Source organism: Dermacentor silvarum, chromosome 9, assembly GCF_013339745.2.
Source record: "Dermacentor silvarum isolate Dsil-2018 chromosome 9, BIME_Dsil_1.4, whole genome shotgun sequence".
NCBI classification, from domain to species: domain Eukaryota; kingdom Metazoa; phylum Arthropoda; class Arachnida; order Ixodida; family Ixodidae; genus Dermacentor; species Dermacentor silvarum.
Genome location: NC_051162.1, coordinates 146634820 through 146651695, shown reverse-complemented (window position 1 = coordinate 146651695; position 16876 = coordinate 146634820). Strand labels below are relative to the sequence as shown.

The window sequence follows — 16876 nt, the reverse complement described above, 5'->3', positions numbered from 1 at the left end:
GGTTCGGAGCCGAAGATTGCCGAGCGCGGCGAACGTGGAACCAGTTCCAACCGGTTAGGGGAGGTACAATAATTGTGCGTGGTTGGTCGTCTACGGTGCGGGGAATAGTGGTGTGCCTGCGAAGGAGCACATCGCTGTGTGTAAAAAAATACTGTGGTGTGTGTTGTTTTCGTCGTGTGCACCGGGAACCCGTGCCTGATCGTCGAGTGTGCGTGAAATATTTTTCGGGGGGCTTCACCGCGGCGCTGGATAAAACGTAAGTCGGTCGGGGTATTGTGTGCGGCCGCGCTGACTACCAAAGCGTGGCATGTAACTCAGGCGGCTTGAAAAAACGTGACTATGTTCGAGTGTCGCACATCGATGCTAGACTTTCGAATTCGACGCCAATGACGTTATAACGTTGGCGCCGGTCGTAAAATTTGGTGTCCGGCGCGCTCAGAACGTGGAGCGCTTGAGCGGATTCGCGCTTTTTTGAAAGCGACGACGGTTGAGAGACGTAGAGGAGCGGGCCCTTTATGCGTCGAGACCGCGTGGGGAAAAAATTTCGAAGACGCCGTGCACGCCGTGTTGAGACCCAGGTGGCTTTGTTATTTTAGCGATAGCGAGCGTCCAACGGCACCTTGAACCCCGTTTCGAGAACGCCGCCGCGCCGCTTGAATCAGCGCCGCTTCTGAAACGCCGCAGCGGTTGTGATGTGACCCATCTCTACGGAGTCGCGGGAGCATTTTCGTTGCTGGGATATCCCACCGTGTCGTTGACCGTGCAGCTCAATTGGCACCGTAGTACCTATGGTAGTACGAAGTTGCGCGGATAGATTCGCGACTGTTGGTGAACGGGGTTTGAGTTTCGAGAAGTCGCCGGCTACTTTGTTGCTTTGTCCGCAATGAACCCCAGACACCGTCGCGAGAACTTCGCTTGAAAATGTTAAGGTCGGGTGAAAAGATGCATAAGTATGGGGCTGAAATACGCCCCAGCTTTTCGCGCTCCACATTGAAGTCGCGGACCAACGCATTTTTTTGCTGGCTGTAAGTACTTGCAGAGGTGCGTTTCCCCGACCTGGGCCGGCGCTTGCACAATGCCCGCACGCTGTGATCGCGCTTTCAGTTACGTAATGCTGACGGAACTAGCGTGTGTTACGGTGAAGAAAAGCTTAACCAACATCCCCTGTGCCGTTTGTTGTCTCTCTCGGCCGAGATAACCGCTCCTAATCTGACGTGACCGGACTTTCTCCATTCATTTTTCTTGACAACAATAGACTTTTGGGACCCTCGCATCACGCCGAAACGGAAGAAAAAAATAAAAAGATCGGCGCCGAGAGCTTTTGTTTCTTTGTTCGGGTCATGTGTTATGGAACAACCTGCAGTATGGAAACTTGCAGGTGTCAGTGTAAACAAAGCGGCATGTGTAAACGGTTTTGAATCTGCACTTTAACTGCGTCACATCCTTGCTGCATGTTGACCGCGCAGTAGAGGCGTCCGAGTTCTTCCGACTCCATTTACGTGTTTCGTAGCCTTTCCAGGCCCCGAAATATCTCATCTGCATTGAGCTCGTTTTTTTTGTCTCCGTGTCGTGCCATGCCTTCGACATTTCGGCGCATTTGTGCCAGAGCGGAGCAGGAGTTTGAGACGTAGCGTCTGTGCTAACAAAACATGTGACGCCAAAATATGTGGTGATCATCATTGTTCAGCTCTTGGCTTGATTTCTTGCTTACCGAGCTGTTATTCTTGGGACGTCTGTTTTGGTGCTCTTAACGTATTTGGCAGAGACAGTGTTCGATTTGTGTTTGCTGACAGGTGTTTGGCAATCGCAAGGAACACCGATGCGCTGCGCGAATTTCGTAAAAACAGCCTGGAAATTTGCAGCGATAGTTTCTGTGAAGCTGTTGAGTCCATTCCTAGCTTGACAATCGCTCCGTCCAGCGTAATTTAACGTGCGGAAGTACCATGAATCTAAGCCTGAACAATGTAACTGCTAGGATGACTTAAAAAAAATCATTATTATATATTTTTACATGTCTCTAACATGGACAGGTGCTGTACTGCAAGTGGTACGTTCAACTCTCTGTTTGGACCAAAGTACGGTTAAAATTTATTGACCATAGAGTGGAGTGAATAGCACAGGCGGCAGTATCATGAGAGGCCGTTTGGTGTTGCCATGTGCCACTGGTGTTGTGAAGCAGCAAGTCGGTTTTAGTTGGTACTCGTTTTTAAGTTGCGTCAATGGTTAGGCTAGTTGGTTATGCATGATTCAAAATGTAACAGCACAACCTTGGACAAGGGCTCTTCAGTTTTACGTCCTTGCCTGAAGTCGTGCTGTTACATTTTTAATTATTCTTACGAGCAGGTAACAGCACTGAGAAGGGACAAAAATGAAGGCAAGGACAGACACAAGAACCACTAATGTTGCAAGTCACGTCTCATTAAAAAAAAAAAAAATAGTACTGAATCTTTTTTAGGTGTGCCTTTGGCTTTAATGAAGCACAGAGGAGCTCTGGTATTGAGAATAAGCCCTCTGGGTGTTTGACCCTTTGTGTCATTATGCTGGAAAGCATTGGTGCCTTTGCTTCTTGCTTGGACGAGATGCTGTATTGATGTTTTCTCCAAATCTTATATATATCGGACAGCTTCACGTATGCACTTGCAAAGACTAGCTTAGTATTGAGAAAAGAAGCTACAAGGACTGCGAGGAACGATAATGCCCTTTCGTATCGTTTGTCAAAATCAAAGGTGTGCACCAACTATGCGTGAGTAGTGACTGTTCTTTGACAATTAGGCTTACAGTGATGGTCTGCCTGCCATGAAGGATGGCTAGGTAATGTTCTCTTAGTGGCTTTTATCTTGACAGTACAGTGAATCGATCAGAGTGAACTGCAGAAGATTTTGCAAAGGAAATAAGGTCGTTTAAACCTGATCTAGATTGCATGCCTGCTAATAAAGATAAATGTTGCTTATGTAATGCACAAGTGCAAATTGTGCACTGTGCAACCAACTGTGAACATATATGTGGTATGTTCTGACTGTGGGGCTGCGGTAATTATCTCATCTGAACATGTGGTTGTATTTTGCTTCTCTGGCCTTGAAATTTCGAGACACCCATGAGGTCTGGATTAGCCAGGTGTATAGATGCGGGGTTGTCAAAGAGAATAAAAAAAAAAAAAACCGTTCTATATAGCAGGCCAGCTATCGCGGAATGCTGCTTAGTGTCTAGTGCCAGAATCTACAAGTTATTTCTGCAAGTTTTCTTTTTTTCCTGAATTGAAACCTGTGGCTTCGGGCCATTTGTGTAGTTACACCTAGTTTAACACTATTCATTTTTTCATTTCAGGAGGAAAATAGCCTGATTTCTTTGATGTCGGTGCAAGTTGATGGGATGAAGCAGCCGCTTACACCATTTGGGACGCCAGGTATGCAACTGAGAACAGTCCGCTGTCAGGGCCAGTGTGCTGTCTTAGCGTTTGTGCTCTTAAAAAGAGTTATGCACCCTTTAAGGGGTAATTCTTTTCTTACACCAATGAATACTGTCAGTCTTTTGTGTATTTCCGTTATTTAATGCAGCGTGCTCCGTACTTTCCTGTCAGGAAATTGTCGGATGCGCAGGATTAAACAAAGGAAGTGCAAGCAAGATTGATGACGCTTATTGTCGTGTGGCAGAATTGCACCCTGAAAAGGGTGTACAGGTTTTAAGAGTGCGTGGTTGCTTGTTCATAGTGGTTGTAGCAGTAGTCTCACTGTAGCCTCTTCAGGGCCTGTATTCGCAAACTTCCCTTATGCAAGTGGCGTCCGTGATTTGCTGCTGCGGCAGTCGTCTTGTTATGCCAATTCCTCGCATGACGTGCGTGCCCAAATGCCAGCCAATGGGGAAACACTTTTACGTAAGAGAATCATTGTGAATATGGCCTAAGGCTTGCCATTGTTGCTTCTATGAGGATCGCTGACACTGCCTGAATTGGGCTTGAATCTGTAGTGAATGGACAGCTGAATGCATGTACTGTCTGCCACATAAGCTTCAGGGCTAATTGCATTGCAGCAAGTGCAAGCATACATTACCCTGTAGCAGTGTTTGCTGAAATTAGGCTATTTTTGCAAGCTTGTGTGCTTCTGTTTTGTTTTTACTTTGTATGAGCAAATATGGTATGAAGGTCTGTGCTTCAGCCCTACTCAACCGGTAATGGAGTAGTGGACCAAAATTAGTTGATCCCATTAGATGTGATAGTGGCTGTTCAGGTTAGTTTGTAGTAGTACTCAGCATAACTTTGTTAACATGTGTGGGCAAGACATACCAAAAAGCACATAAGACAAAAGGCCTCTACCTTGTCTTCCGCAAGCCATCTTGTGCACTGCACTTCTCGCACTTGAAGGTACCAACAACCAGCTAAAACACCAGAGAAAATTGTGATTGAAATAAAAAAATTCTTATTGGGTAGGTTCTGGTATTTCATTTTCCATTTCATTTCATTACCTTAAGGACCCCTCTGGTGTTACATAAGTGGGCAGTTAAGCATGAAATTATAATTTTAAATGACCAAAGAAAGGCTCAGTTAGAAGTGACATGGGAATTTCGCTGCAAATATATTAAAGAACCGTGTATTTGTGCATACAGGTGTATGTAAGTGGAACATGACCATAAATGTGGATCCCTCATAGATACATTTAATTCTTCTATTTCTATTTTTAATGATAGTTTCGTTTTCTGCTCTGATGAAATTGTATGTTCATGTGCAGTACTGGTATTTTGTGGCTGCATGTCCTTCGAAGCGGCTTGTTAGGGTATTCCTAAATTGCACTGCAAATCCCACAGGAAGCGCATCCGTTGTGAGCACAACTCTCACTCACATAGTTATACGCAGCTGCTATCATTCTCAGCTGTCACTGTTTCCAGTACAGCACTATATACAGGGACGTAACTTGTAGGTAGGAAAAATCTATAAAAATGTCTTCTCTTTCCCAGACATTTGATGTCTGGAAGCTGTGGGGTCAGATTGTGTTAGCTTTTTTTTTTATCACTCAGCAAAGTGCAGGCTCTTATCAAACTTTTTTGCTTGTTTGTCTTTGCGGAACAATGGTGGTCATACAGTGGCATGAGCCACGTTTAGCTGTTTGCTACGACTTACAGCTGGCTGCATGGTCGGGTGGTAATCTTCAGCCGCAATCCAGTTTATGGAATGTTTCATCTGTGTTTTCTGAGCTAGATGCCATTCATCAACTTGTGTTGGTGGCCATTTTTGGATGTGAAGCGAGTGGAAGCAAGTGAACTTTTTTCCGGGATGTTATTGCCGTTTGCATGGCTCGTGTCCTGACCGTGCATCCTTGTTATGGTCTGCGCAGTCAACGGCAGCATGAATGCGCTGTCGGAGCAGGCGGCACGTCTGCTCGACTTTTCCCAGAAGCTCGACATCAACCTGCTGGACAGTGTCGTCTGCTGCATGTACACGGGTGAAGGGCCGCAGGTAAGTGATTGTAGTTTTTTTCTTTTTTTTTTAATAATTCGTAAGGTGCCATTGTGGGCAACTGTTATATGTTCTACTACTTTTGCCTGTACTATGCCTGTTTACAAACATACAGCTTGTCTATAGAGTGACCTGTTTTTACCTTAAGGACTTTAATTAGAACATTATCACAATGATTAGGTTTAAAGGGACAGACAACGACTCAGAAGAATTGAGATAACCCTGCTGGCAAGATCGTTCTATCGTATTGGCTAGAACGGGCCCTGTTTTTCTCATCAAGCGTGGATTTATGTTTTTAATTCTTCACTAAAATTCGCGAAAAAAGACCTTTGGCGCCCCACGCGGCAAGAACGTGAACATACTTGTGAGGTCTACCACGTGACCTTCTACTAGTGTACGCTGTTCCTGGTATTTTATTAATATTGAAATGCAGTAAAATTCATTCTATTATATGTTTTCCCTAAATTACAATGTGCAGATAAGCCTTCGTTTGTAGTGAGTAGAAAAGTGGCGCTGCATTCGCTTTCATTTTCGATGACTTGGCTTGGCTCGTCTATCGACTGAATAGTGACGACGGGGGCCAGCCAGCCATGACGTAGGCGTGTACTTGGGAAAACAACGTGGTGTAACTATAAGAAAGGTCTGTACAACAACGCAAACTTATTGTACCTGTCTATTTACCTTTACAAGTGGTTGGAAAGGTGACAATATAGGTGGTGAACTACAGTTGCACTCTCCCTCCAGTGAAAGCAGGACGACGGGCGGCTTTTACAATTGGCGAAGCGGGCTATTGGCATTGTTATCACTTCACAACGTTGCTGGAGGAGGGTCTCTTATTTTTTAGAGGCTGCTCAGATCTAAAAATTCTGCTCACAAAATATCCACGCACTTTTGAAAGTAACCGCTGAGGTGTAAACACTATTAAGGGTGAGTTTTTCGTTGAGCCATAAAGAACTGAGTCCATAAATATCGGTTGTCATCCCTAAAAAATCAATGTCTGTATGTTCATCATGCCAGTGAATCAAACAGTGAATGCAAGGGCTGTACTAAACTTATTCACATTTCTGGTTTGTTTTAAAAAAAAATTGTAGTTTAAGTTCTAAAAGTGCACACTAGCACCTGATAGGATTTCTAACCCGTAATAATATGGGCTCAGCAGAATAAGCTACTCACTGACATACATTGCTACAATTAAAAACGTTTCATTTGTGTTTCATAAACATAAATTAGACAAAAAATAAAATTAAAATATGCTATATAGATATGCAGTCTGTCTCCGGATAACTTGTGCCTAGACTTGACATAAGCAAAAGTACGCCTAAATAAGCTTTATCAAGTTTCTTCTATCAAATTTTCTTTTTTTCTTGTAGTAAAGGTGAGGTGTCTTGAGACAAACAGAAAATCAACAGGATCAGCGCCGAGTTAGGCGAAGATACCTATTTCTCATAAAAATTGTGGTGTCCTCGATCGCTACCAAATTTACGATGTGTAGGATCTGCGGAAAACAACCTTAATTTTCTCAAAGCCTGGGCACGTGGCCTGGAATTGTAAGTTGCAGAAGTGCATGTGACCCACACAGTGCTTCCATTATTCATATAGACCCGGCATGGCCAAAATTAGCAGGAATTGAACTTTCTCGCATAACCCACGCCCTGCAAGCACCTCCGACGACAGCAGAACAGTAACAAGTCCAAGGCCCATCATGTCTGTATTGTGCTCAGTCTGTGTTTTTTGCGTTGGCTAGGTGTTTCTGAAGCCAGGGTGCGCTCGTTTTGCACTTTTGCGTTCTGTGTTCTATATCTAATGTGTACTCCAGTTGCATGGTGAATGAATCCAACTTCAAGCTCAAAACACTTTATTCAGTGCATCAGCACTAATGTATAACGCATCTGTTAATTGTCAGTTCTTTTTCCGTTTGTTCTTACAATATACCAAAGTGTGAATGATGATCATTTGATGCATTGTTTTGTTGCATATTATTGCCACTGTGCCTTCGGTGCTGAAGCATTGTTTCCTGACGATAATTTTAATTTTACTGTGCTGGGATATATTCATCACTAGGGAAATGTGTCAATATCTTAGGTGTCGACAGCTTGTAAATATATTATGTTGGATGCTGGTTACAGTGTTAGTATGGGTGCATGAGCACGTTGTGTCTGGCAATCTTATACCCTTGTCACGCGGCACGTGTAATGTCGTTCGCAGCGAATGAGATTACGCGTCAATGCCATTTTCGCTTCTACACGGGCAAAGTGAACGACATTCACAGCTAATGGCATGCGCCCATTGAATGAGTTTCCCGAACTCATTCACGCGCGACTTGTGTAATCTCGATGATAGGGGCTTGGCAAAAAATTACAAGATCGATAAGTTAAAAGGAACTGTAATATATTTTCAAATAACCATCCAATGTTTACCATTGTATTGCTGACAATATGGGGAAAATATGTAAACAAGAAGCACGATTTTTTAGGTTTCGTTATCATAGCAGCCTGCCGGTAAACATCGCCATCAATTGCGAATGCCATTTTGTTTACCCGTGTAGACTGGGAAGGCAAGACTGCAATGACATTCGATGAATTCTGAAGAAAAATGTGGTAGCAGAAGTGCACTGTATCGCGTTACTGCATGTGTGCAAAGAAAGGTTATGATGACATCCGTCATATCTTTGACTTCTTTGTGTGATAGTTTGCATTTCACTTGTAATGCTCTTGAAGGGCAACTACGTTTTTTTTTAGCGGCAGCAGTTCTCAATGAGATTTGTGTCGCATGTTTCCTGAGCACATTGGTCATGCGTGCAAAACCATGCGACAGGAAGCTGTGTAGTGTTTTTCAGCGAATTAAATTTGAAGGTCGACATGCGTTAGTTCTGTTCTGTGCCCTCACAGAGATGGTTTCATTTTACTGGCCTCTGCGTGCTGCTGATTTTGCAACACGAGGATGTGAAATTCAGCAATTCTAGCGTAAAGGTTTTTGCCAAAAGATTACCAGCAGAAGAGAATAGCTGCCTCTTTGTGGCCAAAGAGGCAATTGTGAGACAGCGAAACTTGGTCTCTATTTGGGAAAAATTTGACCGTAATGGTCTCTATTTTGGCTGTGCTTGGACTAGCTGTGTAAACACATCTGGTAAATGGCTTTTTTTCCAGGTGAATTTGATTTCTTTATTTATTGACGCAGCTTAATATTCCAAAGCAATACTGGGGCTCTGAGAGACGTAGTAGAGGGCTCCGGGTGTGACATGGTCAAGTTATGACCATGTGACGCTTTATTGTGCACCTAAATCTCAGTACATGAGTGTTTTTGCATTTTGTCCCAGTCTAATTGTGGCCACCACAGCTAAGACTCAAACGAGCAACCTCGTATTCACCAGCGGAATGCCATAGTCATTCAGCCACTTCATTGGATGCAAGTTAATTTATGTGCAACAGGATTTCAGGTAGTGGATTGGGGCTTTAGACAGCCTCAACACTCTGAGGGGTCTGCCTTGTTTGTGTAATGAATGTATGTTCATAGCTTTTTCTTTTTTGTCCACCCAGCAACGGTTGGCCCAGGAAGTGCTGACGACTCTGAAGGAGCACCCAGAGGCGTGGACGCGGGTGGACACCATCCTCGAGTTCTCCAAGAACCAGCAGACCAAGTACTATGCGCTGCAGATCCTCGAGAACGTTATCAAGACACGGTGGCGGGTTCTGCCGCGCAACCAGTGCGAGGGCATCAAGAAGTACATCGTGGGCCTCATCATCAAGACTTCATCAGACCCCGAGAGCATAGACCGCGAGCGTGTGTACCTGAACAAGCTCAACATGATCCTTGTGCAGGTACGGTGCAGTCTTTTTTCATTTGTGCAAGCCACTGCATTTATCTTTCTAAGAAGTTTCCAAGAAAAAGCAGTTGTTTAAACACTGCAGTCAAGGAGGCACATTTTGTAAGCTTAGATCAAATTCTGCTACGCATTCCTGCTGTACAGCTGTATACGCATGTCTAACTGTTCCTCACTGGTTTTACGGTCCACAATTCTGCGCCCTACCCAAGATAGTCAAAGAAGAGGTGCTTCCCGGGTGGGAGTGCATAAATATTTCCCAGTGTCAGTTATAGCCGATTGGATTAGTTAACCTTTGTTGATATATCGTTGCTGGTGAAATTCACTGCTTTTGGGTCATCTAGATGCAACACTAACAAACACAGAAAGTCAAGGACCATCGCACTCTTTTAGTTTATGCAGATGCCTTCTCTCTCTCTCTTTTTTGGAATTGAGTTGCATTTTGGGGAGGGGGGGGGGGAACAGCATGAAGTGTCAAAATGTTTCTGCACATTAGACGACAATGGCCAGTGTATGTCAAGCAGGCGGCATGCTTCGCTTCTCTGCTTCAGATTCTCAAGCGTGAGTGGCCCAAGAACTGGCCCTCGTTCATCAGCGACATCGTGGGGGCCAGCAAGACCAATGAGAGCCTCTGTCAGAACAACATGATCATCCTCAAGCTCCTCAGGTGAGTTGCTGCCTCTTCTTTTTTTTTACATCAAGTGGTTTTGCTTTGTTCTAGTGAATAGGAGCATCAGGCACACATCTAAACCTCTGGCTTATTTGCGCTCAGATTTGGCACTTTGTGTGTGTTACTTGCCTGTTTTTCATTCGCAATAAATTTGTAGTGCACGTCGCCTGTGGCAACACGACTAAAGAATTACTGCAGATTCAATGCACTGTTGGATTCTAAATGATGCGAACTTTGTTAGCAAGGTAGCAACCGTAGCGGGTGACTCGAGTGTAGCCTCGTTGGCTCTAGCTGTTGGCTGCCTGTATCACGAGGATGGAGGCAATGTATGATCCTTCTCGAGGGGAGACTACTGATAAGAGGTGTATGTGCAATTAAATACGGCACATATCTAAATACTCTACCCCTTGTGTCATGGGGGCACATACTCGTTCTGGGGGATGGGCCAGGAATTGCCAGTTGCTCATTGGTCAGTTGATTGTGGTGGTCATGTTCAGTTTCATATTCAGTCGCCGAAGTTGTTGTCTATTCGGGAACATACCCAGTGGTTCAATTTGTCTGCTCGGCAAGACAAGACTTCGCTTTGCTGACTTTGCTGGAATAGAACGGTGGCGGTGACTGTTTACGAAATGGGACTTCTGTGTGAAATTCAATTGTGAATGAGCCAGCTAATAGATTCGTGTATTACAGGTGCTTCCATTTACGGAGCACTCGGTAGACAAGACGCAGAATGCGACGTCTCAAAAAGGCAGCAGCGCTGCTATCATGCTCTGTGCGTACAAAGAAAAAAACTTTTACGAGCTCTATTGGAGGGAATTTTCTTGGAAGCAGCATGAATAGACAGGGCTGAGTTGTTTATAAAAAATATGTTGCTTGAAGTGGGCAACAGCGAAGTGTCCACATAGCCGTCTGATCATTTTGCCTGTACTGTGCCTGTCACCAGGTGTGCAGTGTGCCCATGGAGGGACCTGCATTTTTATCCCAACGACTTTAATGGAAGCCTTTATGCTTACCACTGCTTTATTTTCAGTGCAATTTTGCAGCAAGATTGCATTTCTTGGTTCACATTGAAGCACTTGACATCATTGCTTGTCTGCTTCATCCCGACAGTTATGGCAATTCAACTGGTCATTTTTAAAAGTGCTCTGATGATCGTGTAAAATAACAATGAAGCTTTTTCATGGAGACAAATGACTTTGGTAGCATTATTCCGGATTCGTTGACACTATTTTCTTTTTCTTTTCACGGAAGTGAGCTATTTGTTTCATGCACCTGAATAACAAAAGACAGGCAAAAATAAAATTTGCAGTGCACTTTTTGCAGCTTATCAAAGGCATTTCTTATGAATTGCCAACTTATCAAGGCAAGGGAGGCAGCGTATGGGTCTTCACACTTTTTCATTCACAATCATGACGATGTGAAGTAAGTCCACAAAATATTTAAATACCACTTTGTGCCACCCAAGCAGGCATATCACTCGCCCTGGGTAACTTTTGATATGCAAGTGATATGCCTCAGGTGTATCACTTGCTTATCAGTGAATGCAATGCGTGGACACTTGTGAAATTATGAATGAAGGAAGGAAAACTTTATTTTCACAAAGGAGGTATCCCGCGAAGGTGGAGCCCTCAGTCCAGGGCCCCTGTGGCCTTTGCCATCTTGCGAGCTCTGTCGATCAGCTTGAGCTGTTCTTCAGGCTTCGAGCAGGACAGTGCAGCCTCCCACTGCAGTTCAGATTTCTAAAATCAGTTTTGCTTTTTTTTTTTCCTCCATGTTGGATATTTGTTGTAAAACATTTGTTTTCATCAGAAGTCATTAGACCAGGAAGTTGATTACCATGCTGGATTTGTTTCATACATTATCATAGCTTGTCATTTTTGTTTTCCACCTGCCATGTTGGCTCACCGGTTACAGTGTTTTGCTGCTGAGAACAACATTGCATATTGATTCCTGGCTGCTGCGGTTGCATTTTGATAAGAGCGGTACCAATAACGCTTGCATAGTTAGATTTAGGGCCACATTAAAGGGGCCGTGACGCCAAATGTTAGAGCTTGAATTATCCATTCAGTGTTAAACCTTATGCATCCCATAGCAAGCTGGCAAAACTTGCTTGGTGTGGCAGGAAACTTGCATTTGAGGTTTTTTTTTTTTGTTTTGTAGTTAAACCCTACAGCAGCAGTCTTGCAACACTGACAGGTGATAAGATTAACTGTGTTTTGCCTGGTCAATGTGGATGGCACACGTGTTTTCGTTTTTGCACATGCATCTCGGCAGTCAGCCCAGGATAGTTTCTGCAGGTATTCTCTGGCTTGTGCTGCTCTTATTGCGTAAACGAGACTTGCGGGCACAATCCAAGGACAGCGCTCTTGGTGCGCGTAGTTGGGAGCCAAAGTGTGCGAACGACATGGTGCACGTGTGGCTTCGGAATATTTTGGAAGAGACGATACAGCGGTGGCGGCCTCACTCTTCCTGAAGTCACACCTACTGTACCAGAGCGGCAGCACCTGTCAGTGGGAGGCGCTTCGACGCAGCGATTTCAATTTGAAATTTTGGGTTAAAATGTGCGCTCAGAACCCAGCTTCTCTGCGTGTAGTGTACATGCAAAACACGGCCATGGCACTATTGGTCTCAGAATGATAAACTGAGAATAGTTGGAACTGTATCATGGCCTCTTTAAAGAACACAGTGTGGTCTAAATTGATCCATAGTCCCATGGATCTTATGGCATGTCTCATATTGACATGTGTACTTATACGTCACTACTACATGACAATATCGTGTATGTTGCCTTTAGGTTAGGGGTGTGCGAATATTGAATAGAATGTTGATAATGATATTCACATGCATTTATTAGCAAGTTCTAAAAAAATTATTTATACAATACTGCAGACCTTGCACAGGTCCAAGCATTTGAATAAACAAAAGAAGAAAAAAATAGCACATGTCAATCAGTAGTAGGTACAATTGGGGACGGCAAGTTTGGTTATATTAACATGTTGAAACATCATATGGTCAGTGGCAAAACTAGTAAGTTGGCATAGTACTCAAAAATAATGTAATGTGGCTCATGTTAAATTAGAAAATTGAGTAAATCCCACTAGCCGTCGGTTCTCGTCAAACTGTGCCTTAGTATACATGAAATGCCTGTAAACTCGGAGGCATTTGACCCCATGCCAGCCGTCAATCATCGCATCTGCTGTCAAGCAGTAAGTTGAGATTGCTGGTAAGGTTGCAAAACAGTGCACTCTTAATATCCCTCTGTCCGCAAACCCGCCTCTTTTGCTACTGAGAAACTGGCTTTCCCGCAAAGCATATACGTCCAGTGGCTAAGCGTGCTTTACAGGTGAAATTTTGCCACCAGCGCGAAATTATCACAAAATTCGACTCACAATCAGACATATTCTTTGATTAGGTAGAAGAAAACGTTGTGAACCGTGTTAGCTCCCGCACAGCCAGCAATATATTCGATTTGTTTTGAAAATTCACACCCCCCGACTCTGGGCCATTAAACCTCGCCGTGATAGCCCAGTGGTGATGGCGCTGCCCTGCAGAGCTAGTTGCTGGTTCTATCCTGGCTACGGTGGCTGCTTTTCAGTGGGGGTGGTATGCAAGAATGCTTGTGTGCTGTGCATTGGGTGCACGTTAGAACATCCAAGGTGCTCAAAAATAATCTGGAGTCCCCCCACTATGGCGTGCCTCAAAAATTAGATCGTGGTTTTGGCATGTAATGCCCCAGAACTTTGAATAATTTGATCTTATTTTTGTTCCCCTGGCCTTTTTTTTTTCTCTCTCTCTCTTGCAGTGAGGAGGTGTTTGACTTCTCGAGTGGTCAGATGACACAAGCCAAGGCAAAGCATCTCAAGGACACTATGTGCAATGAGTTCTCGCACATATTTCAGCTCTGCCAGTTCGTCATGGTCAGTTGGGCCCAGTGCGCTTCCTAATTTGTGCATTGCATGGAGTTCTATTTTTAAACAGTAGTCTACAGTCTAACCTGGATATATCGAATGTGAATGGCATCACAATAAAGTTCAATATATAAAATAATAATTTTGTACAGAAATTTTCAGTGGGATTTTGAAACTGTTCCATATACACAGTAATTATTTATGTGTGGGTTCAATATATCCGGGTTCGACTGTGTATGCAAAACCCTCAAGTGCTCTCGTTCAAACTAACAAACCTTGTTCAAACTAATGAAAATGGCGACTCTGTTATGGTTTACACCATTGGCTATCAAATAATATGTAACCCTCTGTACCGGTTATTTTTGCCACGTACAGGCACTACGAACATTCTGCTAAACACTAAATGCTACAAATCAAACAAATCTAACCTTTGCTACAGTGAACAAGTAGTTTAATCTATAAACAAACATTTTTAAGAAGTACTATAGCGTATATTGCCAGTCACGCCATCTGTGAGTAGCCTTTTAAACGAACATACCAGCCACCGGCAAATTGCCGTCTTTGGCAGTATGGCCCCCGTTCCCCCCCCCCCGGCTTTGGTAGCCAACGGGTTACCATAAAAGCCCGCATATGATACGGACCTGCATATAATGTGGACCCGCATATAATGCAAGACGAGATTTGGGGATAGGGAAAAGCGGGAAAGAAAAGCTTCATTCACGTATAATACAAGCAGGGCAAACTTTCCGCTGCAAGTGAAAGGGGCTTCTTTTGTTGTCGTCTGCCGTGAATGCTGCCCTCGTCATGCCGAACTGCAGTCGCGGCAGTACGGTTTCCGATGTTCTCTGCAGCTGAAATCACCTTCCTCTTGACAGCAGCCGAGTACTGCTTTCGCGATATTTACATTTTGCTGCTTCACTGCGGAGAAAAAAAATGCAATTTCCTGATAGCGTGCACTTCACATGATTAACACGTTAGCTTGTATGCCGCTGAGGTGCGCACTCGCTTGCTATGTAATCAAGTATGGCTGCTAAACCCACGCCGTCTTTACATGGTGCCTCCTGTACGCTAGAGGCCGATGAGGATGATGGTAGCCATGCAGCAATAACAAAGCAAAACTTTGAGCCCGATTTTTGTCTGCAATTTTTATTTCGATCTGCAAATAGTCCGAGCCGGAAAGTTGACATGCTAATAATTGGAAAAATCCTTATATAACATGCGGGTTTTGGGGCCAAAGAAACGTGCCAGAAAAGCGCATTTTTTTTTAAACTTTAGGTCACCCTATATGTTCGTCTGTGACCACTTGGAACTAGTTTCTGCCTCTGTACATGTACGATGGTGACCCTCGAAGGGTTAAGGCAATGCTGCTTGCTTATTTACACTCGCTATCCTCGGACGCATTGCTGGGGAGTTCTACTTGGAGGTACCGTGCCGTCCAGATAGTTTGGCATTGTGCATTGGTAATAGTGCGCATGACAATTGCATTGAATTTCGAACCCAGTGAGGCTCATAAAACAGGTAACCCAATGCCTACTGGCCTTTTGTGCTGGTGCACTGCCTTTTTCAATTGCAGTCTCCATTGCATTGTGCTGAAGTAGTTCAATGTCAACTGCAAGAAACAAACAGCATAGCCGCTTTGTGGTATGCTGCAAAGTCATTCTTGATTTCTGGGAAGGCTCCTTTCGTGGGATCTCGGAAGCTTCGACTCTTCCCGAAAAGTGCTTCTTTTTGTCATCACCAGCCCTCCAAACTGGTCACTCGGTCACTCAAAACTGTTTGATTACGGAACTGGTTTTGGCAGCCAAAAGAGACATCCACTTGTGGCTTCCAAGGTGCTGCCATTATGCAGTCCAGTAACAGGGAAACGGAACGATGATGGGACACTGTAAGTGTGGTCACTGGCGCAGTATGTCGTATGCAGGCCCCGGTAAATTGCATCTGTTCCGGTATGCCTGCTTGGGGTTTGAGCTTTCCACTTCCATCGCAGTGCCTGATGAGCACGGTGATAGGTTTCCATTGCTTTGCACTGCGTTTCAAAAGTGAAACTATGTCTAGGTGCACGGAATAACATGGAAAGCTTAAAGTACCCGAACGTAGTACAGTCAGTGACCGACTGTCTGATGTTTTGGACATGCCCGCTAATTTGGACACCTTCACAGCACCACCACATGCTCCAAGAGTCGGTGTATAAGAACATCTGAAATTTTGGACGCAAAAACCCTTTGCCATCCGATATTCCGGACTTTTTGTCATGACCGCAGGTCCGAAATGGTGTTATCAAAGCCACCACCACCGCCGCCATTTTGATTATCTCGCCGCCTCGAACAGGCCCTTTTGCATGCTGATCCTCTGGCAGCCGTAGCCACCACCGCGGCATCGCTAGGCCTAGCTGCTTCGACATTCCCTACCAAGTTTCTTGATGTTCAGGGCCGTGTTTTTCATTCAAACAATTCACCACTGTCAGCAATGGCGCTGACTCCGCCTTTGTAATCCTCGCCAATGGCTTCGAAGCTTGGAAAGCATGACGTATTGCATAATGTTGGTTCCCAAAAGTCAACTTCGCCTCAATACAGCAATGTTACGCAGTGAAGCATGCGCAGAGTATTGCAGTGAAGCATACCAAGAGTAGGATGGGCCAATTGTCACTGGATGCAGTATGTATTCCTTAACCCTTTGAGGGTCGAATTTTTTGGCCAAATGCGACCCGCTAGGGTCGATTTTCTTTTTTGCTGATTTAAATTCTTCTAAAGAACCTATTTCGAAAAAAAAATGGTCGCAATTTTTTTAGGGTAACTGTAAAATGTCGAAAAAATTGTTTGTGTTGTAAAATATACAATGTTTATTCATGAATAAGAAGATAAGCGCACTGAAAAATGGTTGTGTGCACGTCCAGAAACCGAAACAAGTGAGAAGCCTTCATCTTATCGCCAACAAGGTGCGATAGAGCTTTTGTGGTCTCCAAAAAAAGGAAACACAAAAACAGCAGCATCGTTTGTGTATATACGTGCCTGCCCGGGAACAGGTGTAATTGC

The 16876-nt window shown here is 44.2% G+C and overlaps 1 protein-coding gene across 2 annotated transcripts in view; it reads left to right on the top strand.

Annotated features, from left to right (window-relative positions):
- The first annotated feature begins 51 nt into the window (after positions 1-51).
- The window catches only part of LOC119464502 (exportin-1), a 57207-nt gene continuing 40382 nt past the window's right edge, over positions 52-16876 (top strand). Inside the window, exons 1-6 of one of the 2 annotated variants that reach the window (XM_037725505.2) lie at positions 52-256; positions 3325-3403; positions 5325-5446; positions 8983-9264; positions 9818-9933; positions 13739-13853. In XM_037725505.2, the coding sequence (XP_037581433.1) occupies positions 3349-3403; positions 5325-5446; positions 8983-9264; positions 9818-9933; positions 13739-13853 (690 nt within the window). In that variant the 5' untranslated portion in view covers positions 52-256; positions 3325-3348. Of the gene's footprint in view, positions 257-3324; positions 3404-3751; positions 3872-5324; positions 5447-8982; positions 9265-9817; positions 9934-13738; positions 13854-16876 lie in introns of those variants that run through there. The other variant, XM_037725503.2, reaches the window with a different exon arrangement.